Here is a 26,902-nt window from a genome sequence, read left to right as displayed (position 1 = left end):
CCAGTTCCTTCTTTTCAGCTCAGATTGCAGTTTACACATAGCAAACGGATCATCTTAACGTTTCATCATGAGCACAGATCACAACTTCACAAATTAATACAAGCCTTCCTTATGTGGACTAAGAAGCATCATGCCAAATTGCCATTTGTGTTCATGATGAACCAACTCAGATTGGTGATTTTCAAACTGTGTTGTGCAGGACCCTGAGATTCTATGGAAATGGAAACATGTGGAACCTAGCAGGAGTGCTCTTGATTAGAATTTCTCTATGACCAATCTAGTTTATTTCCACTTCAAATTAATCCGTGGAACTGCTTGGATAACACGAGAGAGGCGCTGGAGGTTGACTATGTCATGTAAAGGACCCACAAACTTCTGTGAATGACCAATCTCAATCTCAGGATAAAAGCCCCATGTGGAGGAGCCCTAAGATTCAGGAATGCACCTTTGAATCATCTGCAACATGCCGAGTTAGCAAGGCAAACATAGATCTATGTGGAAAGGTTCCTTGATCGTAGACAATGTGATTTCTATTAACTCACACTACAAGTCTGTCACATGTACTCTGCAATCTGGGATGCAAAAGAAAGGCCAGGCACCAAGCATGCTCGTGTGAATTCACCGTCATTTCTGATTGATAACTTGCATTCTCAAATGAGCAGCACAATGCAGTATTCTCATCTGCCATGGAAGAAATAGGTTACACACAAAAATCTCATCAAACAGTTCTGGGGGGGAAAGCAACCTAAAGATACCTAAAGGCTGTGTCAAGAATTCCTAAAATATTTCAGCAAGTGTTTTAGATAACAGAAGATGGTGGATGCAGCGCGACAACCAGTGTCATGCAGAATGCTCTGTAATGGTGTGCCAGAGATTGTTCTAGTATGGTTGAATCCACTGCAACCATGTGGAGATCTGATTCACATAGTTTGCCACATGCAGCTACACCCATGCAGGTTCGTTTTCAAGTGGTGACTTCACCACTAGAGAGCTTATGAATTGGGCCTTAGCTGGAACCTGTAAAGGACAACTTCATGATGAATACATTTTTTAACTGTGAACTATTCTATCTGTTAGTGAGACCACAAATGTTAATATTAATGGGGGGAAATAATAATACCTGGTGTTTAGGCATATATTCTACACCAATATTTCCCAGTTATTTTATTAAGCAAGGTTTGTCAGAAGGTACATATTGCTTGATGGCCAGTAAAATAAATGGTTTTAATAAGGTGATCCTGCTGTAAAAATTCAAGATGAAAATTTGGAGAAAAATTAATATGTGAGGCACAGCGGTGATTTTGTGGCATTACAGTTATTAAATCATATTGCTCAGCATGAAATGTATGTTCTCAGTCTTGTCTGCAGTACTTCAAAACCTAACCAGACCAGAGGAAAAAGCACAAAGCAGTGGCACCGAGAGGTAAAAGTATCTTTAGCTAGCTGGTTTCTTAATCATTTAAAACCAAGTAAAGCCCATAGCAAAATGTGTTTTCTTCCCAGTTTTGAAATGGATTTTACAAGGACTTGTACCACAGCTGGAATGATTATATGCACATGTAATGCTCATTAATTTAATTCAATGAGCATATTAAACAAGGTAGATCTAAAATAACGATGAGATACACAGACAAAAACTGCAGACAAAAATTAAAATAACATTGAAAAACAGATGATAAAATGAACACAAAAGAGTAAATTATGCTAGCTTCTGTAAGAAGCACCATTTTTCATTTCAGAGCAATAGAAAAATAATTGATTAGGTACAGAATGCAAAAATCTTGCAATTTGCCTGATTATTATCCTGACCCATCTGCTTTGGTGTACATTTGGTGGCTCCAACCTGCAAATAGGATTCTCTGAAAGTAAGAGCTGCCTCACTCATTTCAGCATTCTCTGTGTGATGTGGTCAGGGCTGGCATGGCCTGCCCAACCAAGGGTAGACATGGTTGGGCATCCAAGGGAGGGGGTCCATTGAGGATGTCTTGCCCAAGGCTCTAAAAAATCTGGAGCCGGCACTAGATGCCGGCTCCACAAGAAGCATCACAAAGAAGCATCAAATTACAAGAATCAAGCCATTTTTTGCATATCAAAATGCACTGCAGAAAACAGCCCGGTACCTTTTTTTCAATTGGCCATTCTTGTTTTCAAAAGTGTGAACTATTTTAAAAATGTATATATTAAAAATGATTAGTATTTATGAGTTGCCAGCATGAAACAGCCACAGATCACTTTCCTGCGAGACTTTCACTTATTGGTGAGGACCCAAAGGGCTTTAATATGTCTGGAGGGACTTTTACATTTTTCTTCTTCTGTGAACTGCAGATGTCACATGCTGTGTCACAAATTGCTTAGGAAAGTTTCCTCAGTTTCAGCAATAGATTGTCAGGGTGGACACTGAGCCCATAGAATCCCAGAGTAGTTCTGATTCTGAGGAAGAGCAGTCGCTCCTGGGAGAGGAGCGCACTCCTCTCCCAGGAGCGACTGCTCTTCCTCAGAATCAGAACTACTCTGGGATTCTATGGGCTCAGTGTCCACCCTGACATAGATTGCTATTATTATGACAGATACCCAGACTGCTCAATAGGGGGCACTGCAGCAAGAGAAACTAAGGAAGGATCTGAGCAAGTCTAACATATTCAATAAAACATAGCTCATTGTACCCTCTTGAATAACTGGGTCACTATTAAAACAGCCAAGCATCATTGGGCTATTGTTTGAGACACATAAATCAAAGCTGCAGTTTGGCATGTAAAAAAATAGTTGTGCAGTTCTGCAAATCTCAGACATTGTAAATTACATTGTGCAGATTTATGGGTGGGAGATGGTACCATAATCAAGGCCAACAAACCAAACGGAAGACTAAATATGGCCCATTGCGCTTCTGTAACCTTCTGTAACTAAGTGAGCAATCCTATGGGGATAGGTGGCCGACTCTGAACTCGGAGGCGACCGCCTATCCAATGCAGGGCAGGAGAAGCACAGAGGGGACCATCCCATCCGCACTTCAGGTGCCCTGCATCTGCGGCTAGACAGCTGATTTTGGCTGTCTAGCCGTGGGAAGGTGGAGCAGGGAAGCAGCTGCTGGACAACACATACGATGTGTTATACCAGCCTTTCCACCTTCCCCAACCTGGAACGTCCCCTGGAATGCTCCATTTTCACCACTCCGCGCTCCTCTTCCGAGCATGGAGCACAGGGCCATTCCAAGCTGCCTGAGAGGCAGCGTGGGAGGGGGAGAAGGTTGGTTCTCAGGGAACCGACATATCCTATGGCCAACTAGCTGCTGACTAGCAGCCATAGGATTGCTCCCTTAAGAAATAAATACATAAAACATTCTGGTACAGATGACATACTTTTGGTTACTCCAGTGTATCGGCACATATATATTTCATGCACTTCTCTCTCTGTGTGTAGTCCTAAAACTGTATCTTACACCATATTTCTGAGCCTACATACCATTATAAGAAAATCGGCATCTCAGCCCTAAACACAGATACTTGAAAATGTCCAAAGAGTTTAGACAGAGATCACTTCTGCTTTAATTCACTTAGAACTATGGATGCAATCCTAAGCACAATTTCTTGTGAGAAACTATTGGGTTCCACATAAATGTGATCAGAATTGAAATGTATGTTGATAGATGAGCAATAGAGTTTCTGTTCATACTTTTTTTTCCTTCTTGAATATGCTTTTTTACATTTCATCTTTGAGTTTGAGAGGATGATAATAGGGTGCTGTTTTTAAAGATATGATACATGTTTGCAATCAGTCACATTCTAGGAGATAAGATAACCAAAGTATTATTAAGGCTTAGACATTGTCCTTGTTTGGACATAATGCAAAACAGGTGGTTCACAACCTGGGTCCCCAGATCTTGTTGACTACAACAATCATCCCCAGCCAGGATGGCCTGTGGTTGGTGACGATGGGGGCTGTAGTCCAACATATCGGCATCCAAGGTTGGGAACCACTGTTCTAAATCATGGTTTAACATTATGAGAATGAGCTTGTATGAGCCCCTCTTCCCCTCCCTCTGGCATGGTCATAAGGAATTTGGAGTTTAAGCTTCCATTTTTTTTTACTAACCACAGCTTAATATTACATCCAAACCTACACAAAATCCAGCTAGTTTTAACTATGGTTTACTAAAACAAGACAACTTCAAACCTTGGCTTATGAAACTTGCTTGTTTTAGTAAACCATAGTTAAGATTTATCACAGTTTATGGTCTCGATGTAACACTAAACTGTGGTTAATCAAAAGCAGAAGCCTTGATCTCATAGCCACGCTGAAGGAAGACAGGGCAGGAGGGCATGCAAACCAGAAACTCGCACAGTTCATTCTTGTAATAGCCAACTATGGTTTAGCATTACATGCTAATGCAGTTCTATGATTCTATGAAGTCACTGTTGATATAAATCTGGAAGACAGTTTGCAAAACCTCACTGGTGCTAATAAACTTTGGACACAGTCTACCAAGCAGTGCTATTTCACAGTCTCCATTCATTTCATGGGACAATACTGATTATTGTCCTAGGGTTCCTAGGGCTCCCACTGCCAGATATGGTAGCAGCAGATGCTTCACAAGAGCACAGAATGACTTTCCCATTAATTGGTAGCAACAATACATGATATAGTGATCCCTAGCAGAAGAGATTTCCTAGCCCTGGAAAAAAATAATTATACCATGTTACTGCATCAGTTTCCTCAAGTTCCTATATATCCAACATATATAGTCTTTGAGCAGGAAAGAAGAAACTGACACATTCTGACACACATTGGCTTGCCTTTGCGCCAGGGTAATTCAAAAGGACAATTCATAAAAATTTTCCATGTGGAATAGACCCATGGAAACAGTTACATGGGCAAAATAACATCTGACCAGATATATTCCCATGGTTACAGGGGGCAATTTCAATTCCACATGACAATTTGTGCAAGTGCAGAAAAATGTGTCACCACAAACCACCAAGGTGCCACCTGTAACTACAGATATGCCAGGTCATGTAGCTGCAATCATTGGCCTTCCACAAGGAGAAGTTTTCAGATGCCTAAACCAGCTGTCATTAAGCCAAACGAAAGCAGCACTTCAACCCCCACCCCACCCCACTTCCATACCTCTCTCCTAGAGGTACAAAGAAACTTGGGTGCTGCAAATTAACAGTGGTTTATTTAGTTTGTGTAGTCTATGATACAGATAATTTTGTTGCCCAAGTACCTTAACACCAGGCTTAAGCTCAAGGCAGAGAGCGCTTTCTGGGCCTGTTGCCAAGGGAGTAATGTCTCCAGAGGGTCTTCATCTCGTTTCTAGCATCACTTTGGAGGCTTCATACACTTCCTTCTTCACCAACTTGGCTGTGCCCACAATCCACTGGCACGCTCGACTGTGCTCTGACCATGTTCTCAAAAGGGCCTGAATGTCTGCTTACTTCGTCCCCACCCAGGCTTAAATCTTGCTCTTCTGGCGCCCCCTTCTCCCCCTCCAGTGAGATCTCAACTCCCACTTTCCTCTGTTTTACACAGCTTCTTGTCTCCTTGATATCCCCTTCTTGGAGCTCCCCTCTCTGACCTCACCTGGCTCTTTCCTGCTCCCAAGCTCCTTCAATTTCTCCCTTCACTGTCTAATTCTCTCTCCTCTGCAGAGTGTCTCTTTCCCTCTCCTCTTTGGTCAGCCAACCTCCCTTTTTCTCTCCTTCCTCCTTCCCACTCTGGGTTCCAGCCTTTTCAGTTTTCCCTTGTGGTTCTGCTTCCTTGCCCATCCAAGCCAGATGTTCCTCAGCTCTTCTCCAATCTTTATATCAGCTCTTGAGTTCTCAGGATCTGCATCTGAAGTCATCAACAGGTGCTGAAACTTGTGGCCATTCCAGAACAGCAGCACCATGACATTTCAAGGAGGTGACCATGTTGAGCACTGACCATGGCCAACATTAGCCCATATATTAAATTTAAATCATATTTAACATTCTTCTTACACAGAGATGTTCTCAGTGTCAGAAAAGTGTGGCAGACAAAGCAGACCTTTCATGGATGAAGTTGCGCACAAGATTGCAGTCACTGGGCTTGAGGATAAAGTGGGATATAAACCTAACAGAGGATCCTATCTGCAGCTATGCGCAGGTGAGGGAATCCACTGAAAGAGCTACTACTAAATCCATTGCCCTGCCATTGCTCCATGGCTAGGGCAAGAGGTAGTGGTGGTGTGTGTGTGTGTGTGTGGGGGGGTGGACAGGCTTTTCATTGTCCCACCCTTTACTATGATAGGAGGGATTTTTCACCCCCTGGGGCATGTCAGGGAAACGAGGGGGTTTAGGATGCAGCACTGACATGCCCTAAGTCTCCTGGCTCCCTGGAATATCACCAGTGGAACTTTCCACAGCAGAGCCAGGAGACTTTTGGCAATTTACGTGTCATCTACCAGCAGCAGTGGTGTACCCAGGGCTAGACCTTGGGGACAGGTTCAGGGCCCTGCAGCCCAGGGACCCTCAAATTGACCAGCCAGAGAGTAGCAAATGATGAGGTCATCAGGGTAGCGGAAGCGAACTCCATTTTATTCCTGTAGTCATTATGGCGCTATGATCTGAATGAATGTAAAGTGCACAACTGCAAATGCTCAAGAGTATTTCTTTTAGCAAGCAACTATTCTAACATACAAGGAACGTACAAGCAGTTGTAAAGCATGGAATGGCAGATGTGGGGAGGAAGAGAAATGTTAATTGGGTGCTTCACAACTAAAGCAACGCACAAGGAATGCCATCTAAAGGGTGCCCCCATTAAGACTGTTATTGTCCGAAGTCTAAACTGACCCAGCTGCACCACTGACCGGCGCAGCTTCATCGTCACCGGCAGCACTTGCACCGCTTCCTGAGGCCCCTCAGCTGGCTTGTGGCTGAGCTTAGGATGGTGGCTTTACTTGCTAAGGTAATTTATTTTAGAACACTTTTCAATGTGTTCTAAAATAACACACTGAATAACACATTGAGGGCAACAAAGATGATCAGGGGACTGGAAACAAAGCCCTATGAAGAGAGAATGAAAGAACTGGGCATGTTTAGCCTTGAGAAGAGAAGACTGAGGGGAAATATGATAGCACTCTCCAAGTACTTGAAAGGCTGTCACAGAGAGGAAGGCCAGGATCTCTTCTCAATCATCCCAGAGTGCAGGACACGGAATAATGGGCTCAAGTTACAGGAAGCCAGATTCTGGCTGAACATCAGGAAAAACTTCCTGATTGTTAAGGCAATATGACAATGGAACCAATGACCTAGGGAGGTAGTGGGCTCTCCCACGCTGGAGGCATTCAAGAGGAGGCTGGACAGCCATCTGTCAGGGATGCTCTGACTTGGATTCCTGCATTGAGCAGGGGGTTGGACTTGATGGTCTTGTAGGCCCCTTCCAACCTTACTATTCTATGATTCTATGATTCTGTGTATTGTTATATGAAATGAAGGAGCACTACCTTTTCACCTCCTTTCCAAATGCTGCTTTTAGATGCTTTGCTGGCAACCCACACACACACAATAGTTACGAATAAATCAGTTTCACATAATACATATTAAATATATTTGAAGTACAGAAAGAACACTTGGCAGTGTGCTAGGAACAGGCGATGCCTATTTGGTGTCATCTTCTTTGGAACACCTCTTCCAATGAGAATTAAATTCCGTTATGAATGCCCATAGAGAAAAAGCTTAGATTTTATCAAGTAAGCTCTCAGATCTAAAGTGCTTTCACTAAATATTTTATTTCCAAATGTTCTCTTCATTTTTTTAAAGCTTTGTGAAACACCGCATTATTTAATTCTCTTGTAATCCATGGAATTAAACCATTTAGGTTGCAATCTGTGGCAGATCAGGCAAAGCTTTCATATTTGCACCACCTTACTCCTGCTGCCCAAATAGGAAATTCAATAATTAATATTTCCAAGGGAATTCTGGATTAAAAAATTGGATCCCAATAGCTAATACAACGCAGCTTGGCCTCTTGGCATGAGAGTAGATAAATTCATCTTATCTTTGAGGCTTCTGAGATAGGAGACAGAAGTGCCAGGCCATCGGTAATTGATGATTGGCTCATTGGTATTTACTGAGAAGAGAAGAATCCAAACAATAGCTGCCAGGCACCAGGCAGCTTGGGGCTTCGGGAGGTCAATGTGCCCATATTAGATTTATAGTAACATCCCCCTCACAGCAGTAAAGGTTATAAAACAACCATGAAACAGTTAGGGTAACCATAATGTATGGCTGTGAGAGCTGGACTATAAGGAAGGCTGAGCGCCGAAGAATTGATGCTTTTGAACTGTGGTGCTGGAGAAGACTCTTACGAGTCCCCTGGACTGCAAGGAGGTCAAATCAGTCAATCCTAAAAGAAATCAACCCTGAGTGCTCATTGGAAGGACAGATTCTGAAGCTGAAGCTCCAATATTTTGGCCACCTAATGCGAAGAGAAAACTCCCTGGAAAAGACCCTGATGCTGGGAAAGACTGAAGGCAAAAGGAGAAGAGGACAGCAGAGGATGAGATGGCTAGATAGCATCACTGATGCAATGAATATGGACTTGAGCACGCTCCAGGAGAGAGCTCAGGACAGGAAGGCCTGGCGTGCTATGGTCCATGAGGTCACGAAGAGTTGGACATGACTGAACGACTGAACAACAACAAAATGGGGTTCAGGCCTGGTTTGGCACAGAAACACTCTGTATGATGACCTCTGTCAGGAAAAAGACAGGGGGTGTGTGACCCTGTTGATTCTCCTTGATCTCTTGGTGGCTTTTGATACCATCGACCATGGTATCCCTCTGGGACGGCTCTCTGAGGGAGATCACTGCATTGGGAGGCACTGCGTTGCAGTGGTTTCACTCCTACTTGGAGGGTCGGCTCCAAAGAAAGTGGTGCTTGGGGAACACTGCTCAGCCCCGTGGATTCTCCAATATGGGGTTCCACAGGGGTCAGTTTCGTCCCCCATGCTGTTCAACATCTACATGAAATCATTGAGTGCGGTCATCCAGAGTTTTGGAGTGTGCTGTCATCAGTATGCTGTTGACAAGCAGCTCTATTTCTCTTTTTCATCTTCTTCAGGTGAGGCTGTGGATGTGCTGAATCAGTGACTGGCTGCGACAATGAACTGGATGAAGACTAATAAACGGAAGCTCAGTCCAGACAAGACTGAGATGCTGTTGGTGAGTGGTTATGCTGACTGGATAGAGGGTGTTCAACCTGTTCTGGATGGGGTTCCACTCCCCCTGAAGGACCCCCATAGTTTGGGGGTCCTCCTGGAACCATCTTTGTCACTTGAGGCTCAGGTGGCCTCAGTGGCACGGAGTGCCTTTTACCAACTTTGTTTGGTGGCCCAGGTATGCCCCTATCTGGACAGGGATAACCTTGTCTATGCTCTAGTAACCTCCAAGTTAGATTACTGCAATGTGCTCTATGTGGGGCTGCCTTTGAAGATGGTCTGGAAGCTGCAGCTTGTGCAAAATGCAGCGGCCAGATTGATAACTGAGACTAGAAGGTCCACACATATAAGACTGATTCTGGCCCGCTTGCACTGGCTGTCTATGTGCTTCCAACCTCAATTCAACCTATTTTAGTGCTGGTTTTAACCTATGAAGCCCTACACGGCTTGGGACCACAATACCTGATGTCACACCTCTCCTGAAATGAACCTACCAGTATGCTACGTTGAGCATCTAAGGTCCTCCTCCGAGTGCCTCCTGCAATGGAAGCTCGGAAGGTGGCAACGAGGGAGATGGCCTTCTCAGTGGTGGCCTCCCATCTGTGGAATGAGCTCCCTGATGGGGTCTGCCTGGCACCAACATTGTTATCTTTTCGGCACCACATAAAGACCTCTCTCTTTGCCCAGGCATTTGGCAGCACATGATGAGTTTTAATCGGTCCTGGATGTGTCTTTAGTTATGACCTACTGTTCAAAGTTGTTTTTAGTTATATGTTGTTGGTGTATATTGTCTGTGTGCTTTTATGTAAATGGCTTTTAAACTCTTTATATTGTATTAAATGTTTTAACTTCTGTAAACCGCCCAGAGAGCTTTGGCTATGAGGCAGTATAGAAATGTAATAAATAAATAAACAAACAAACAAACAAACAAACTTGATAATAAGGCCAGGTATGCCATCAGATAAGGTAATAGGAGGGAGCTTCTGAGATCATAAATACAAGAAAGGTCTTTTGAGAAGATATACTCCCAAGACAGGAGGGAGTCAGAGAAGTAATTCTTGTGTATGCCTGTAACATGTCAGGGGATTCTGGAATGTTATATGTGTGTTGTTACAATCATTTATCTTGATAATAAGTTTGAAATTCAACATTGTTATCCAAACATATGTTTATTTAAAACAGAAATGAATCCTTAGGAATGTAGTTTAATGGAACATAAATTAATGTAGTAAAAACAATCTAAGCATGTTTGATGAGCTCTAAAAGGGGATATAAAGGGGATTCTGAATGCATGGAATTGGGAGTTCTCTCAAGAAGAACTTACCCCATTTTTAATTGCCTATATAATGAGCCTGGTAAGCTTCACATTGACAATAATTGAGACATATATTGTTTTTGCTCTGGTCAGAAGCCTTTACTTAAGAGGATGTTGAATGTGTAGGCTATTACCACCCTGGGGATGCCTTGAACACATTCCTACCATGTCCCAGGCATCACTGAGCAGCCAGCATCTCTGCGCTAGCACTCTCAATGCAACCAGCCCTCTCATCGCATGGGCTTACCCAGTGTGAGCACATCTTTTCAGTGGCTTATGTTCCTAACAACTCTGGCATGCTCAGTGCCAGCATGGAAGGACCTTCCCTCATCTCCCTGCCACCCACATATGCCTGGTTTGCCTGGCACTGGCTCCCTAACAGCTCACCTTGGCCCAGTGACCAAATGACTGCTCCCTCTGGCCAGCTGCTGTGTGCTTACCCTCAATCCTTGAAGAAGTCCCTTGTGTTGCTGGACCATGATACTATGTCCAGTCCATTTCTGGGCCTGATTCAAAGTGCTGGTATTAATGTTCAAAGCCCTTAATGGCTTGGGGCCAGGTTATCTGAAGGATCACCTCCTCCCATATGTGCCTGCCCAGACTCTAAGATCATCCTCAGCAGTCTTTCTCCATGAGCCCCTGCCAAAGGAAGTGAGGTGGGTGGCCACCAGGAAGTGGGCCTTTTCTGCTGTGGCACCCTGGCTGTGGAATGAGCTCCCTAGAGAGGTTTGCCTGGCACCTACGCTTTATTCCTTCCAGCGCCAGGTGAAGACCTTTGTATTCTCCCAATATTTTAGCATTTTAGCATCCTAGTCTTTTAGCTTTAGTGTTTTAAATCTATTATTTTAAATCTCTGCATTGTTGCTAGGTTTTATTCTGGTTATATTGCTATATTGTGATTTTAATGCTTTTATATTTTATATTGTTTTACGCTGCACTTTTCGGTCTTAATTTTTGTGAACCACCCAGACAGCTTTGGCTATTTCGGCAGTATAGAAACAAGCAAACAAACATGTAAATCTTGGCCCTGGTGTGGTGCTAGTTCATTCACAGCAACTGGCAGGACCAAGAGTGTATCCTTCCCCATGCCTGCAAGCACAATGACCAGACTTTGTCTCAGGGCCATGTGCAACAAGGCACACATTGTCACAACCTTGCAGCCTTCTCAGGGGTCCTTGCCACACACACCCTAGTGTGGTGGAACCAAAAGAAATTCATCTTCAGCCTCCAAAAGCACATTCTGCAACAATGCATGTCTGGCCCCACTGCCAAACACAGGGCAGGCCAGTTATGGGTGGAAGAATGTAGCTCTCCCACCTGAGTCCACTGGACTGTGTGGCAAATGGTTTCCCCAGTGACATGTGTGCTATAACCTTCTGTACTTATGTGCCATCTCCTTCAGCTGTAGCAGTGTGTGTGCATTTGGCTTCTTTCCCATCCCCCAGTGCTTCCCTCCCCCGCAAGCCATCGTGGGGGCGGGCAGAGAAGAAATATACCACTGTGTGGTTTCTACCCCAGGGAGGGGATTCCCTTGGTGAGCCATCTCACACTTCAGCACTAGGCATTCCTTGTCCTCTTCCCCATTGCCCCCTTGTTGTCCGGGGCCTTCCCAGCCAATATAGGGTGTGAGGTATGTGTAAAACAACCTTCTTTTTAATCACTTGCCTGGTCACCATAAGCAACTTGGAATTTCACCCAGATGAGTGAACAATCTGACAGAAGTGGAATGGAGCACTCCACCCCTCCTCTGGAAGCCCACAGCATTTCTATTTTGGGAGCTTCTCTACACTAGCAATTTATTGCACACTCGTGATTGACCACTCACGGAAGTTTGTGGGTCCATTATACGACGTTGTTGACATCCAGGGCCCTTCCCAAACCTTTTCAGATTTATCCCACTGTAAAAAGCACCGGACTAAATCAGGTATTTTTTTTTTAATGCACAGAATCAGTAGCATGTAATGCCACCGTAGAGCTATACTTCAGGTGCTAGATGCCACTGTTTGAAGGAAAACATAGGAAAAGTGCCAAAACAGAAGGTTTCAGTTCAAACCACATGGTTGCCTGTGTCCACCCGTAATCCTGCAAAGAATCCGGAAGCAGAAAGTCCTGGTAAGGCAGCGGGATTTTCCATTAATGTGGAGAAGCCCTGGGTGTGAAGGAGGGAGGTTTGCCTCCTTCCTGGCTTATGTAGAAACCAAGCAGACTGCCAGGGAAGGGACAGAGTACTCAAACCCTCCACCAGCAGCCCACTGCATTTCTGTGTCAGGCAGGGAGGAGGGAAAGCCCCCTTCTTCTCACCCAGTGTAGAAACCAAGCAGGCTGCCATCAGAAGCACAGAGCGCTTCATCCCTTCTCCAGCAGCCCACTGAATTTCCATACTGGATGCACAGGAGGTGAAGCTCCCTCCTACAGGTCCAGCACAGAAACAGAGAGGGCTGGCAATCCTTCCCTCTGCTGCAATCCTGCTATGTTCCTATGTTAGATGTGCAGCAACAAAACCCCTGTGTGTCTAGCATAGAAACATAGCGGGCTGGTGGGAAAGGGGCAGAGTAAACCATGACTGCGTTGCCAATTTGCTTGGTTTCGAAGCTGGATGCACAGGAAGGAGCTTTGCCTCCTTCACATCCAACACAGAAACATAGCGGGCTGTCGGTAGAGGACTGGAGTGGTTTCTGTCCTGGATGAGCAGAAGGGGTTTTTGCCACCATGTCTAGCATAGAAACACAGTGGTCTGGTGCAGAACAGGCAGAACAATCCAAGCCTTCAAAGCAAGTCCCTTTGATTTCTATGCTAGACATGTAGAAGGCAAAGCTCCATCCTGCACATCCAAGTCAGAAATGCAGAGGGCCAGCAGGGGAGGGATGGAGCAATCCATGCCTCTGCCAGCTTGCTGCATGTCTGTGTTTGATGTACAGGAAGCAAAGCCCTTTCTGGCACATCCAGCACAGAAATCAAGTGGGCTGGAAGCAGAGGCAAAGACTGCTTCCTCCCTCCACCATCAGTTTGCTGTGTTTCTATGCTGAGTGCCTAGGAGGCAAAGCCTCTTCCCCCATGCACTCAGCATGGAAACCCAGTGGGCTGGTGCAGGGAGTGCTAGTTTCTAGCCTTCAAAATTTCTTACTAGCCTGCTTTTTATTCATAAGAGGGGCTGACAAAGGAGGGACAGAGTGCTCCATGCATCCGCCATTAGCCCCTCTGAGTAAAAAGCAGGCAAGTAAAGCTTTTTTTTGTAGGCAGGTAACTTTTGGAGGTTATTTGAGAAGGCTGGGTGTAAAATTCTTTCCCCTTGGGGTATTACAGCCAGTGCCCTTGGGAGTATGCACTTCTCTGCCCTTGTTTGTGTGTTTGTGCAACTGACCAATCTTTATAAATAAATTATAACAACCAGGAAAGGGGGGAATACCCCATGTGGATTCAAACCAGTGACCTTGGAAGCATGTTAGTGCCTGCTTTGGTCTGCTAGGTCCAGAATTCCTTCTCTTGTTGCTACTTCCTGGTTTGTGGCAGCTTTAGCAGACAGCACCATCGAGTTCCATTGGCTGTGCCTGTGGCCGCTGCCTGGTTCTCTGTGTTGCTTCTCTGTTGAGAGTGTGATGACGTGACAGACATGCCCCTGGCTTGACCTGCACAGGTTGGCTCCCTACTTATGACAGTAGCATGTGGGCATCTTCAGAGGTGCAGTCTCTTATTGGTGGGCACTGGTGATGTTTCCAGGGACAATGGGGCATGTCTGTCAATTTTATGCTGCTTTATTTTCTGTGTTGTGTGTTTTCCTCTCCTGGGCTGAGCGTGCATAGGGTAAGGCAGCCATTCCACTGGCGTAGCAGCGGCATTGCCCCTTCCCTACATAATGATTGCATAAGATTGCTCATTCAGTTGCTTTAATGTGTTGCTGTGCTTCCACAGTACGTGAAACAAAACAAAATCTATATTTAGTACAGTACCAAAACATGTTAAACGTTCTCTTAAAGGTGTTAAATTGCATTTTGAAATATAGCACCAAGCAATTTAGCACCTGCTGCTTAGGAATATGTTATAAACATAGAATGACACCAGGTATGTTTTTTCCTATAATATCTGATGCACCAGAGCTAAAAGATGCAGCATTTTTAATTAAGAAACCACATATATCTTTAAAAAACTTTTAGTAAAAATCATAAATGAGAGAAAGAGAATACCAAACTATAACTATTAGTTTTCCTCTTTTTTCTAATTGAGGAATTCTGGTTAGATTTTCAAACTTGGGACAGTGGAATGGCATTCTAATTGTTGGCTGGAAATCTGTCCATGAGCGTTTTTAAAAAGCGAATTAAAAGTGAATGATGTCAGTATAATTTTTTACTGTAGTTCTGCATGGTGTGAATGGTCATATTCAGTTTTAATTCATTTCCATCACACATTTTTCAGACACTGGTTGACTGCTGCAGATCACTCCCTGTTACTACCAATATCTGGAAATTCATTTTCTCAGTAACTAAGGCTGCAATGCCAAATAAAGTTACAAGGGAGTAAGCATCATTGAACATAGTAGAATTTACTTTGGAGGGATGCGAAGGGATGGAAGAGACCTTGTAATGTTATTACAAGTTCTGCTTTCTGAACCAGACTCCGCATGTTCAGAAGTCTCTAGCTGCCTGCTGTAGCTATTGGTTCCAACAGTTGCTACAGGCACCTGTGACTGTAGGGACCATGTCCAGCCCTCTCCTTGTTCTGCACTCTGGACAAGGAGAGAACTGCTGCTTGCCCATACACACTCATTCCAATGTTACAGTGTAATTATAAGTGGTGGTGGAATTACGTATATGACCAAAAATACCCCCACCTTGTATTTGGTAACATGTACTGGGCCTAGATGCAAAATCCATGAAAATTCCTCTCAAGTGCTCCTCATGAGGGATGTCTTGCATTTGGCAAAGGTCCATTGGTGCCATAACTTTTGAGAGGTAGAAGAGAGGGGATTATAAGCAGTGAGCAGAATACAAAGGAGACATTTTTGTCAAGGCAACATGGGAAATGACTTTGTTTTGAATGCTCTCACAATTAGGTATGAAAATCATACTGTGACTGCATTCCCACATAACGCTAATCCAATATTTATTTTAACCATATTTTGTTGAACAAGCCAGAGTCAACTGAACTAAGAAATCATGGCTTGCTTGGACAATTCCTGGCTTGTTTTCCTTCCACCTCTTCTGCCAGTGCCCAGATGGTTATCCCAAATGCCTTAGCAGCAGTAAAGGACTCTTTTGCCTTGGTGTTTGTAGGTGGGTGTTTTTGTTTATTCTGGGTTTGTGTGTGTTTTCCCTATGTATTTCTTGGGTGGGTGAGGGGTTGGGTTTTTGGGGACGGTGTGTGTGTTTGTTTGGTCTATGTGTGTTTTTCTGAATGTCACAGGTTACCCTTCTGTGAAATGGGTATTATTATTTTTTTGCACTTTGTGGAGGCAAATATATGGTTTGGCATTAGAAGGTCAGACCTCACCTCTCCCTTGAGCTCAGGGTTCCTGGGCATGTAACTTGTCTTTTAGTCTCAATGGTTTGCTGTTCTGTGAAACAGATGTTCTACTGGAGCAGAAAACTAATTTTGTGTTTTGCCTTTCTGTGAAATAGGTGTTTTTGTAGCAGAGTAGTAAATTTTATGTTTGGCCAAACTGCAAAGGCAGTTTGTGAGTTGCCACACATACACTGCCCCCCAACAGCCACTTTGTGATGGAGACCATGTCACTTTCTCAAAATTCTGAATGTGCCCACAGGTTCAAAAAGTCTGGGAACCCCTGATCTAACTGATGCTGGCTAAGTGCCTTGCAGACTTACCCAGCAATAGAGCTAGGAAAACATTTAACCAGTGGAAAAGGTCAGTAATCAATTCTTTGTATCAATCCTTTGTTCCTGTGGGAGTTATAATTTTGAGCAACAGTCAGAGTATCCTGCTCAGACTAAAGCTGTGCTTTCAAGATGCAATTCTCAGTAGATGTTACAAAAGTATACATACGTCATTTAAAGTTTTTCTCTCTATGCAAACAGCAGCAAAAAACACAGGTGTTCTGGCATGAGCAGAACTCTAGGGCAGGAGCTGACCGTGGAAAGAATATTGTTGCCAGGGAAAATGAGGAGGGATGAGGAGTTTGAGGAGAAAGGAAGAGACTGCCATTTAGCTTGAGGAGCAGCTCCTTACCTCACACCTCTGTGGATTGGCGAGAGGTTTGGGCAGGTCACAGAAACAAAGCAGGAATAATCCAGGATTCTGGGTTCAGACTTAACAACAAACCATAGTTAAAGGAAGTCAGGATTTGTAAACCAACTTGAAACCATGGCTTCAAACTGGGGTTTGTTGCCAAAAAAGAAACCACATTGGGATTTGTTGCCTAGCATGAGTTCAGACCTTCAAGGAAACCACAATGAGGCTAAACAAATACCGGCTTAGCGTTATGTGTGAACCAGGCTGATACTTGTGACATTCCTAAATCCAATGTATAGCTGAAATTATCTAGTTGGCATTAATTGCCATATACAAGACTGGCCTGGTCTGGTCTTGTCCTGATCCAACAATTGGTTTTCTAGCAGAAGCTTTATGGTGAGCTGTACCCTAATAGGAGATATTATCTGAATCTATTGTCTGTTAACTAAAGTTTGCTTACATTGGTTGTTCAAGATTCTTTCTAACCTCCATCTAGTTAATGGACTGTGTAAATATAACTCTTCCAAAACTAATAAACACTTTGCTGTAATTTGTAGCATATTACTGCATACCTCATAAGTACTGGGTCAGAGAGCTGGCCTCTGTGTTTTCGAACAATGAGATTTCCTAGAAATACATTCATTTGAGTCTGTCATTTTGCTACAGTCAAAACTCTGCTGCACTCCTTCTCTGAAAATAAAGCTTCTGCTTCTCTGAACCTCTGCATCTTACACCTACATTTCCATGCCTCTGAAAATAGAGGTTACTTTGCTGAAGCAGGAATGGAAGACCCGAAGCCTTATTCTAAGAAGGTTATTTCGGGCGCAATCCTATGGGGATAGTCAGCTGCCTCCAAACTTGGAGGTGACTGATTATCCAGTGCAGGATGTGCGGAGCGGATCTTCTCCTCCGTGCTCCAGCCACCCTGCATTTGCAGCTAGACGGCCGATTTTGGCTGTCTAGATCGGGTGCCTCAGAGCAGGGGGGGGGAGCCTGAATGGCACATAGGAAGCATCATACTGGCACTTCCGCCATTCTGCCCCCACCCCCAGGAACGCCCCCTTTTCCCTGGCTACATGTTGCTCTTATGAGCATGGAGCCAGGGATGAACCACACTGCCTACGAGGGGGTGGGGGCCGGGAGGATGTTTTCTGGGAACCAACCTCAGAGCACTGCTCTGAGCTCAGTTCCCAGAAAAAAAAAATCCTATGGCCATCTAGCCGCTGTCTAGCAGCCATAAGATTGCACCCTTACAGTCCTAAATGTATACAAGCAGGTCAAAGTCCTCCCCATGATGGCTGGTTTCAGATGAAGCAAAGATACTCCTTTTCATAGCAATAGCACACATGGCACTACTTTGTGTATAACATTTTCCTACTTGTCAACAGATGTTCACATTATGGTTCTAAATCAGGGATGGGAAAAAGGTATATTTCCAGATGTCTGGGACTTCAACTCCCAGGAGCTTCTGCCAGTATGGCCAATGGTCAGAAAGGCTGGGGGTTGAAGCCCAAAATATCTGGAGATCTACTTTCTGCCCACCCCTGCATTAGATAATCCATGTGGGAAAAGGGCAAATACTATTTCCTACATAACAAGCCCACCTGCAATAGTTGTACTAGACTAAAAACTGAGATTTTTAGTGCCTCTTATCACACACTACCCTGTGGTCTTTACATTTCCATGGTACTTCCCCTTTGGTTTGCTATTTTAAAACTCTCAGTATACTACGAACAGTTTCGTGAAAGGCACACTGGTGGTAAACCCAGGGTGAAATTTCCAGTCACTGGCTGCAATCCAACACATCCAACACAGTCTAACACAAAGGTAGGTGCAATTAAACTCATTGAAATAAACTCTGTTGAATTATGCCCATTGTGTCAGTCAACACTCGGAATGTTTGCTCTTCCTTCTGATTTTTCCTAAGGTTTCACATTTTTCAAACGTTTCCCTGTACCTGGAAGCTTTTGCCTGTTTAATCTCAAAGCCCTATCTATCACATTGCAATTTCCCTTTTTATCAGCTTAGGGGAAAAAGCATAACTTGGATGTGGCAAGAAAGGGCAACATGATAACTCTGGAAACATACATCTATCTGTCGGAAGACAAATCAAGATATATGTATTGTACAACAAAGTCATCATGGCTATTTCACAGGACCTTTCATTTTACCAATTTATTATTTAATCAAATGGCTTCAAATGGAGCATTGAACCAAACTCAGCCATTGAACCAAACTCAGCAGACAGAACCCAGTATTGGCTACAGTAACATAGGCCAGTGTTTAGATGATTGCTTGATATACCATGTTTTATGAAGCTGTGAACAAGCGTTGGGGCCAAGCTGTCCTCCCCCAGCTGTTCCTGTTACATGCAAAATTCAACACCATGATCATGCCTTGTATTAAGCCAGAGATCCCCATTATTTCTGAGCCAGGGAAATCTGGCTTAATATCAGTTAACAAACCAGAAAAATAAGCCAGGATCACACCCTGGCTTAATTTCATGATTTGTTAACCAACATTTAGCCAAAGTTCCCTGGTTCAAGCACAACAGGGAACTCTGCTTTAATACAACCCAGGATCTTCACACCAAATCCTGCATACAACACAAGGAGGGGAGGAGCAAGGGAAGATTTTGGCCCTGCCACTTGTTCACAGCATCATAAAAACATGGTTTATGAAGCCCCAATCCATCACCCAGATCAGGCCAGGGACAAATGTGACCCACTGAATCTTTTGTTAGTAGAAGCTGACATAAGTAGAGGATACTTCGGGTGAAATCCTCCAACCACATACTCCAGAATATTTTCACAGAGTATAGTGGGGCTAGTCTAGAGCAGCCTGATGATGCTCATCTATAAAAGACAGAAGAATGTGCCCAAATTACAAATTGCATGTGCAGTGTTTTAAGAGGATTCCCCCTATACTCAGCAAATCATTTTGCACTACATGCACCGAAGGAAAAAATGTTTACCTGGGATGGCCACGGTTAACCTTTTTTCCTTGCTGAGACGGTGCCCATGGAAGAATTCATTCATGGAAGGGGGGCCCCTCAGAAGAAATGATTCTGTGGAGGTGTGATCAGGGGGGGTTCTTAATAAAGGCAGTAGGTAGTTCCCTGAAGTCCTGGGATGGCTCTGATCACAAGGGGAAGGTGAGAATAGTCTTGCAGGAGATCCAAGAAAAAATACATACAGAAACAAAAGAGTTTTTACTTTAATGACCGAGCAATGGCCCCTTGAATGACAATATCACAGTGTTTTTTTCTCCTCCCCCCAACCCCCCCCAAACATGTTGCCACTCCCCCCACCAGAGGACATATTTCTCACACAGTTTGTATATTTTAAGAAAGAGATAAGACAAGCTGCTTAACTTGTGACCAATCAAGCCGAGCAAAGATCACCTGCCATGTACACTAGCCCACCATGTGTTCCATAAAATCTATCGTTGCTGCCTGCTAAGAACTGCTACATTTTTGCTGCCTGTTTGGGACTGTTCTTGGCTGCTGCCAAGAATCTGGCAGGACATAATGCATGGCTGTACATGGTTTGGTGGGTCACAGACAGTGCAGGTCTGGGATAAGCCCTCTGTTTCCTTCTCTCCTGCTCCCGAATCCTGATCCCGCAATATTTAGTATTTAGGCTCCATGCATATTTTCTTTATCATCTGCAGTATTTACATTTTTTCATCTACTTTGAACAGGCAGTACACAGATGGTGCATGTTTGCCCCAAAGGTCTTCAAAGAAAGGAAATCTTGTTTAGCCATTTCTTGGAAATAATTCCCACAAAAGTGGTGGGGCATTTGCCAACCCGCTGCTACCTGGCCTCCTGTTGGCAGGACAGCCACAAAACCATACGAGGTGCTGCAAACCACTAGCATTTGTTTTGGGGTTTTGAATAAAAGTCGTTTGCTTTTTGACATTTTATTTTTTGTTTTAAGACAGGCATTGAGAAGCGCACCGGAGCAAACACACTGCTACCCACATTTAAATACTGAAGAGAAAGGGACAAGTTTATCAGCACCATAGTTTATAAGAGAGGTCAGCTCTCTTGGGTTGTGGATGTGCTTCTGGGACACGAGCCTTCCCACCCCCACCCCACCCCACCCCAGCTAGAGGTATATTTTGCTGTATGTAAAACAGATACATTCGAGACATACAGGATATGCTGAAATGCTGACAGGATATGATCTATGACCATATCGAAAAGGACAGGAAAATATTATGGGCAGGTGGAATTAATAGCCAAGGTTTACATTGTGCAAAGCCACTTCTTTTGTCCTCTCCATCCTCTCATTATGCCCAACCAAATATATATTAATTTATTTGCAATTCAGCGGATGACCTTAATTCAAGTCAAGCCACTGCGCTGTACTATAAAGACGTCTGCATGCGTACCTTTTCCTCTGAGTGCCACTGCTGACCAGTGTGTTTGGTTGCTGTGGGCCCTGACTATGCAGGTGGAAAGTGTCTATGGTTGGCACGGTGGCTGATGCCTCCTCACTTACTTTAGGGCTGCTGATCTTGCTCTTTCCAAGTTTGCCTTTGCTCCGCCGGGACTGCTCATGATCAAACTCTAAGTCTTCCAGACGTTGGGTGAGGGCAAGTTTTTGCTGGATAGCCATCCGCAGCAAAGAGTTTAGCGTCTTCTTCTCATCCTCTGCAGCTGCCAATTGCCTCTGCATCTCATCCAACTGCGTGACATATTCATCACACCTGGTGGGGGAGCAAGGAAAGAGGAACCCGATGAGTGTGTGTGTGTGTGTGTGTTGTCCTTTGGCCAGCCACTTTTTTCCCTGAACATCCCCCATTGGGAATAGTCAGCCCAGACTAGCTGCAGATGAATAGAGCAATGTCTGTAACCACAGCAACTGGAAAAGGTACTTCTACAGTAGCAAATGTTGCTGCCACTGCAGCCTGGATCAATTTAATGTTTTCCATGGGAGAGGGGGAAAAGCAGCCAATTTGCCTGAATGAATTGACCATAAGTCATCACTATCATGGACTTAGTCTGAGCTCTTCTCAAAGTGCAAGAACACAACAGAAAGAAAAGGGGGAGAAAACCTTTGCAGGACTGGATGTCAGGGTGGAAACTGAGCCCATAGAGCCCCAAAGCAGTTCTGATTCTGAGAAGGAACAGCAATCCGTGGGAGAGGAGCTCACTCATCTCTCACAAGCACAGCAGCTGGCAGAGATTCCTCCTGCCAGCATTCCTGGGATAGATAGTGACCCTGGCAGTGAGAGAGTGCTGGAGGGGGGCTTGCCGGACGCTTGGCGCAGACGCAGGGAGCGATGACAGATGGAGGGCGCCGAAAGGAGGCGTAGCGCTCGCTTGGCGCGCAAACAACGGTCGCGTCCCGAGGACCCAAGGGAAAGAGGGAGGATCTCTCCATAGCCCTTAAGTTCAGAGTCTTCCCGTGGTTCCTCTTCAAACGGGGACCAACTGCCTTACCTGGAGCTTAGGCTACTCTGCTATCTTTCCCCAGTGCTGTTCCGTGCTTAGTCGCTAGTGATTAGTATCTGAAAGAGTCATAAAGTAATAAAGGAATAAAGCCTCGGAAAGAATCCTCGTCATCTGTGTCCTGAGTTGGCTATTGGAGGGGGCTGCAAGAGGCAGCTAGGGCGCTCCTGACACTGGCCCTGCCATCAGGCAAAATGAGGCCGTCACCTCGGGCAGCAGATGCAAGGAGGTGGCAGCAAGGTGTTGGTGGAGAGAGCTGTGTACCATGCAGCCTGCCCTGTGTCCCCTAAGCTAGTCTGCTGCCTTCAGGTGTAATGGAGGATACTGCCCCATCCCCAGTATTGAAGTAAGATTCAGCTGCCAGTCCAGTCAGCTTTTGTACATGGAATGGGGGGGGGGAGCACCATCTTGTTCTTTGCCTCAGGCAGCAAAATATCTTGAGCCAGCTCTGAACTTTGGGGCATTAACCCACAATGTTAAACATGGCTAGCCAACCAGAACATTCCAACAGACCCACTGGTGCATTGTCACCACCAGATGTGACCTGGATGAAAAAGGTTTTAAAGAAACCTTTCATTAATAGATCTACTTAAGGGAGATGGCATAGTGAGACGAGGACAAGAGACTGTGTGTAACTCCACTACATTTTTGTTTACTTAAAACATTTATATAACACCCTTCATCATATTAGATTTCAGAATGATATACAAAGCAGTTCAATTCTGTTTATTCAACTGTTTCCCTATGCAAGATGTTCAAGAAAATTACTTCCTCAGTTTCCCATCTCTTACTTCCTTTGAAACTTTGACCTGTGCTGCTACTTCTGTGTAATCTTCTGGCAAGACATGTGACTTTCTTAAAGCAATTAAGTTAATGAAATGATGTAAAGACGAATTTTTTTACGAATTAAAAATGGAAATGACCCTATGAAGTTTTAAGCAGAAATATTTTTAAGAGAGCCAAAGCATTATGTCACTGTGTTAGTCACTGAGTGGAATGAAGCATATTTAATTATACTGAAAGCAGAGCCTGTTTACTTTTAGGAATTCTCATTATGGTATAAAAGAAGCATTCAGAAAGTCACACTGTTCTGCACTTAAGTGGACTGTGATGCTATCATTTATTAGGAGAACAAACTCTTTTGTTCCCAACCGTGTAAATGTTTTATTAATGGGTAATTTGCTCAAAACACCATAAAATAAACCAGAGAGAGGCAATAATGGTAGCCTTTTCCATACAACATATAGAATCATGATGAAAAGCTAACCGATTTTGGAAAATGGTAATCAAGATTAGTAATGAAATATTTCCTCTGCAAATAAATCCAGGTGCACTGTTACGTATTTTCAACTCTGTTCAAAATAATTTTTGCTAATATACAAGAACTGCTTCTTTATGTATTAACTACTGCATGGACTGTCCATGCAAATAACTATATATCACCAATGAAACCTAGAAGGAAAGACTTGATTAGTGACATGCCCCGAATGGAGGAGTCCCTTTTTCCTGAAGAAACCTTTTCTGGAGGCGAGCACTGGAGCCGTGCTAGCCTGTCCCTTGAGCTGCCAACACTCCTGGGGATCGGGCGGTGGCTCAGTCTGTGCCTCAGAGGCAGAGCCCCTCTCTCCTGACAGGGATGGCCCAGCAGCCACCTCCCCTGAGGGCTTCCAGGGCCTCTAGCTCCTCCTCTAAGGAGGAGGACTCCAGTCCAGGCATGACAATTAGTAAGGTTTGAAAGTTGCATAGTTTGATAAAGTTATCAGATTATCAGAAATCCAGCAGTAAAAATAAGACAGTTTTGGAGAATTGGAAACCTATTATTGATATATCTAATATCTCTCCATCCTCAACTATCAGTTTTCCTTCTTTAAAATTAATTTAAAGTACTTCTAAGTATGCCTTTATCTCTTACATTACTAGTTTGTAAGCCTGTTTCCCCTTTTTATGATTATATGTTTGAATGTTGTATCTTCTTATTTCCTTAAAAAGTAATTAAAAATAAATTATATAAAGGAATACATTGAGGAGGAGAGTTGGGATCATGACCCACTCTGGCCTCCACTCATTGATCCAACGCTCTGAACCAAGCCTACATATGTATAAACTGTAGGCCATGGGTGGGCACACCTTGTTTTAAAGGAAAACCCGTATTTCCTCCCCAGCCACCCCCAGCTGTGCCACCAAATCTTGATGGCAAATTTGGCGGTGTGGTGGCAGCAGGGCAGCGGGTGCTACAAAATCAGCTGGGGGCCGCATGTGGCACATCCCTGCTATCGGTGCATAGGTTCTGTCCATGCCATCTGTATGGTGCAGAGTGCAGTTTACAGTGTACTTCGTCAAGCCTGGATTCAAATATTTTACTATCACTATTTAGCCTTCAAACTGGCATACCAGCCACTCTTTTAAAGGCCCTGTTTACACCCACTGTGGGCGAGGTGGGTGATGACTGAGTGCTCTGTGGTAGAGTACATGCTTTGCATGCAAAAGGTTTCAGGCAAAATCCACAGCAACTGCAGATAGGGCTAAGGTAAACCCCTGCTTGAAACTCTGGAGACCCAGTGCCAGTCAGTATAGACCAGGGGTAGGGAAGCGTTTAGCCCCCAGGGGCCCAATTACTCTCTGGCTCATCCCCTGCGGCGAGATGACATCAGGGGTTGGACCCTTCCCTGAAACCCTGATGTCAAGGGGAGTTTTTCTGTGCAAAGAAAGGCACTGAGTAATCACCAGGCCTGTCTGCCCGCCCTCCCCCCATGGAGAAAAAGGTAGTCACTGTCAGCAGCAGAGAAAGGCAGGTTCTCTCTACCATAAGGAGAGGAATCTCCGGTTATTACCTCCAATCAGTGATCCAAGCAGTTCTCTCTCTCCATTCTAGAGAAAGCCTGCCTTTCCCTATCACTGGGAGATGGCTGAGGCTTGGAAGGAGCCTCTCCAACCTCCATGGGACCTCTGTGGCCAGTGGTTCCCCATCAAAGGGTTGGATGCACCCAATCTCTTCTGATCTTGGAAGCTAAGCAGGGTCAGCCCTGGTTAGTACTTGGATGGGAGACTGCCTGGGAATCAGGCTTCCTGCATTGAGCAGGGAGTTGGACTCGATGGTCTTGTAGGCCCCTTCCAACTCTATGATTCTATGATTCTATCTCTGATGTAGACAATCCTGAGCTAGATGGACCAATGATCTTATTCAGCATAAGGCAGCTTAAGTTCCTAAGTATTCACCACACATCACAAACACACAGGAACAAACCACAGGGGTAGGGTGGCCCCTTGTGAATTGAGAAGAAGAGGGCATGGACCACTAAAAAAAGAGGACGAAAGAGGACACCAATTTGCACAAAATGTGCATATGCTTTTTATACGTACAGATGCACATTTAGAAACGATTATTATAATTTAAACAGAAAACTGTGTGCCTTGCCCAATCTGCTGTCTGGGTGCTGCTGATGAGCAGCTTCAAGGCCCAGCTCTTCCTTCTGATGCTTCTTTATCTTTATACCAAACCTGGACTGGACAGCCCTTCAAATAGAGGACACCTTCAAAATAGAGGTCAGCCCTCTGGCAGCCCTTCAAACAGAGGACCCTCCTCTGTAAAAGAGGACATGTGGCCACCCTACAACAGGGAAGCTGTTCCCATACAGCTGCAGATACGTTTGAAGGGGGCAACGTGCTGCCTTAAAATAGTTTCAATGGATGGTTGTTTCCAGTAAAAGGTAAAAGGTGTCCCCAACCAGTCGTGTCCGACTCTAGGGTGTGGTGCTCATCTTCATTTCTAAGCCGAAGAGCCAGCGCTGTCCGAAGACGCTTCCGTGGTCATGTGGCCGGCATGACTGAACACCGAGGTGCACGGAACGCTGTTACCTTTCCCACCGAAGCAGTACCTATTTATCTACTTGCAATTTCTTTCTTTCGAACTGCGAGGTTGGCAGGAGCTGGGACTGGAGACGGGAGCTCACTCCGTCATGCGGCACTCGGGTCTCGAACTGCTGTCCTGCCGACCTTCCGGTCTGCAGTTCAGCATCTTAACCACTAAGCCATCGTGGCCCCAGGTTGTTTTCAGTACCTGGTTGCAAACATGGCTCTCAAGGATGAGAAGGTTGCTGCATCTTCTTTCAAAGCTTTTAACTCATTGCGTAGTTTAGTCATGGTTTCTGTCACCATGGCCTTCTCGTTCTCATATTTATTCTTCAGATTAGCCAGGGCCACTTCAGCTGTCTGAAACAAAAGACACAGACATTATATATATTTGCAAGGAACAGAAACAAAGATGACAACTTAAGATGTCAGGTTTCACTCGGCAAAGGTAAGATTTTACCCGAGTCCATATAATCACATTAACAATGTGTGTTGCTGGTGCCAGCTTATTTTTCACTTCAAACATTTGAGTAGGGATATACGAATCCCTTACCTGGTTCCGGTCTGGGCATCCGCTGGGGAGGGGGAGGCGATCCGTTCCTCCCCCGAGAATCCTCGACGGGGGGGGTGAGGCGATCCAGTCCTCCCCCCCGGAATCCTGGCTGGCTGGCTCCGCTCCGCAGCCATGCTGATCCACAGCAGGGCCTCCAGGCACTGCTGGGCTGGTGCGGATGCAAATGGCGTCCTGCGTAGGGGACGCCACTTGCGTCTCTATGGTAGCCCATGATAGGCTACATAAATATTTACGTAGCCTATCACGGCTAAAGCAGGGACACAAATGGCGGCCACTACGCCATTTGCACCCCTGCTCTTTGCTGTGATAAGCTACGTAAGTATTTGTGTAGCCGCCTTTACCTTGATAGG

At 44.7% G+C, this 26,902-nt stretch overlaps 1 protein-coding gene across 7 annotated transcripts in view; it reads right to left on the bottom strand.

The window, feature by feature from the left end:
* Positions 1-26,902, bottom strand: part of BICD1 (BICD cargo adaptor 1) — a 214,922-nt gene that overhangs the window by 28,373 nt on the left and 159,647 nt on the right. For 2 of the 7 annotated variants that reach the window (XM_084809441.1, XM_084809440.1), the window contains exons 7-10: positions 26,187-26,338; positions 21,177-21,384; positions 19,643-19,805; positions 15,169-15,424 (exon numbers count right to left, since the gene is read on the bottom strand). In XM_084809441.1, the coding sequence (XP_084665567.1) occupies positions 15,246-15,424; positions 19,643-19,805; positions 21,177-21,384; positions 26,187-26,338 (702 nt within the window). In that variant the 3' untranslated portion in view covers positions 15,169-15,245. Of the gene's footprint in view, positions 1-15,168; positions 15,425-19,642; positions 19,834-21,066; positions 21,385-26,186; positions 26,339-26,902 lie in introns of those variants that run through there. The other 5 variants (XM_084809446.1, XM_084809443.1, XM_084809447.1 and 2 more) reach the window with 4 other exon arrangements.

Source organism: Heloderma suspectum, chromosome 7 (genome assembly GCF_057233095.1).
Source record: "Heloderma suspectum isolate Gila_16-S chromosome 7, 16-S_ref, whole genome shotgun sequence".
Lineage (NCBI taxonomy): Eukaryota > Metazoa > Chordata > Lepidosauria > Squamata > Helodermatidae > Heloderma > Heloderma suspectum.
This window is presented reverse-complemented; position numbering and strand designations above follow the sequence as displayed.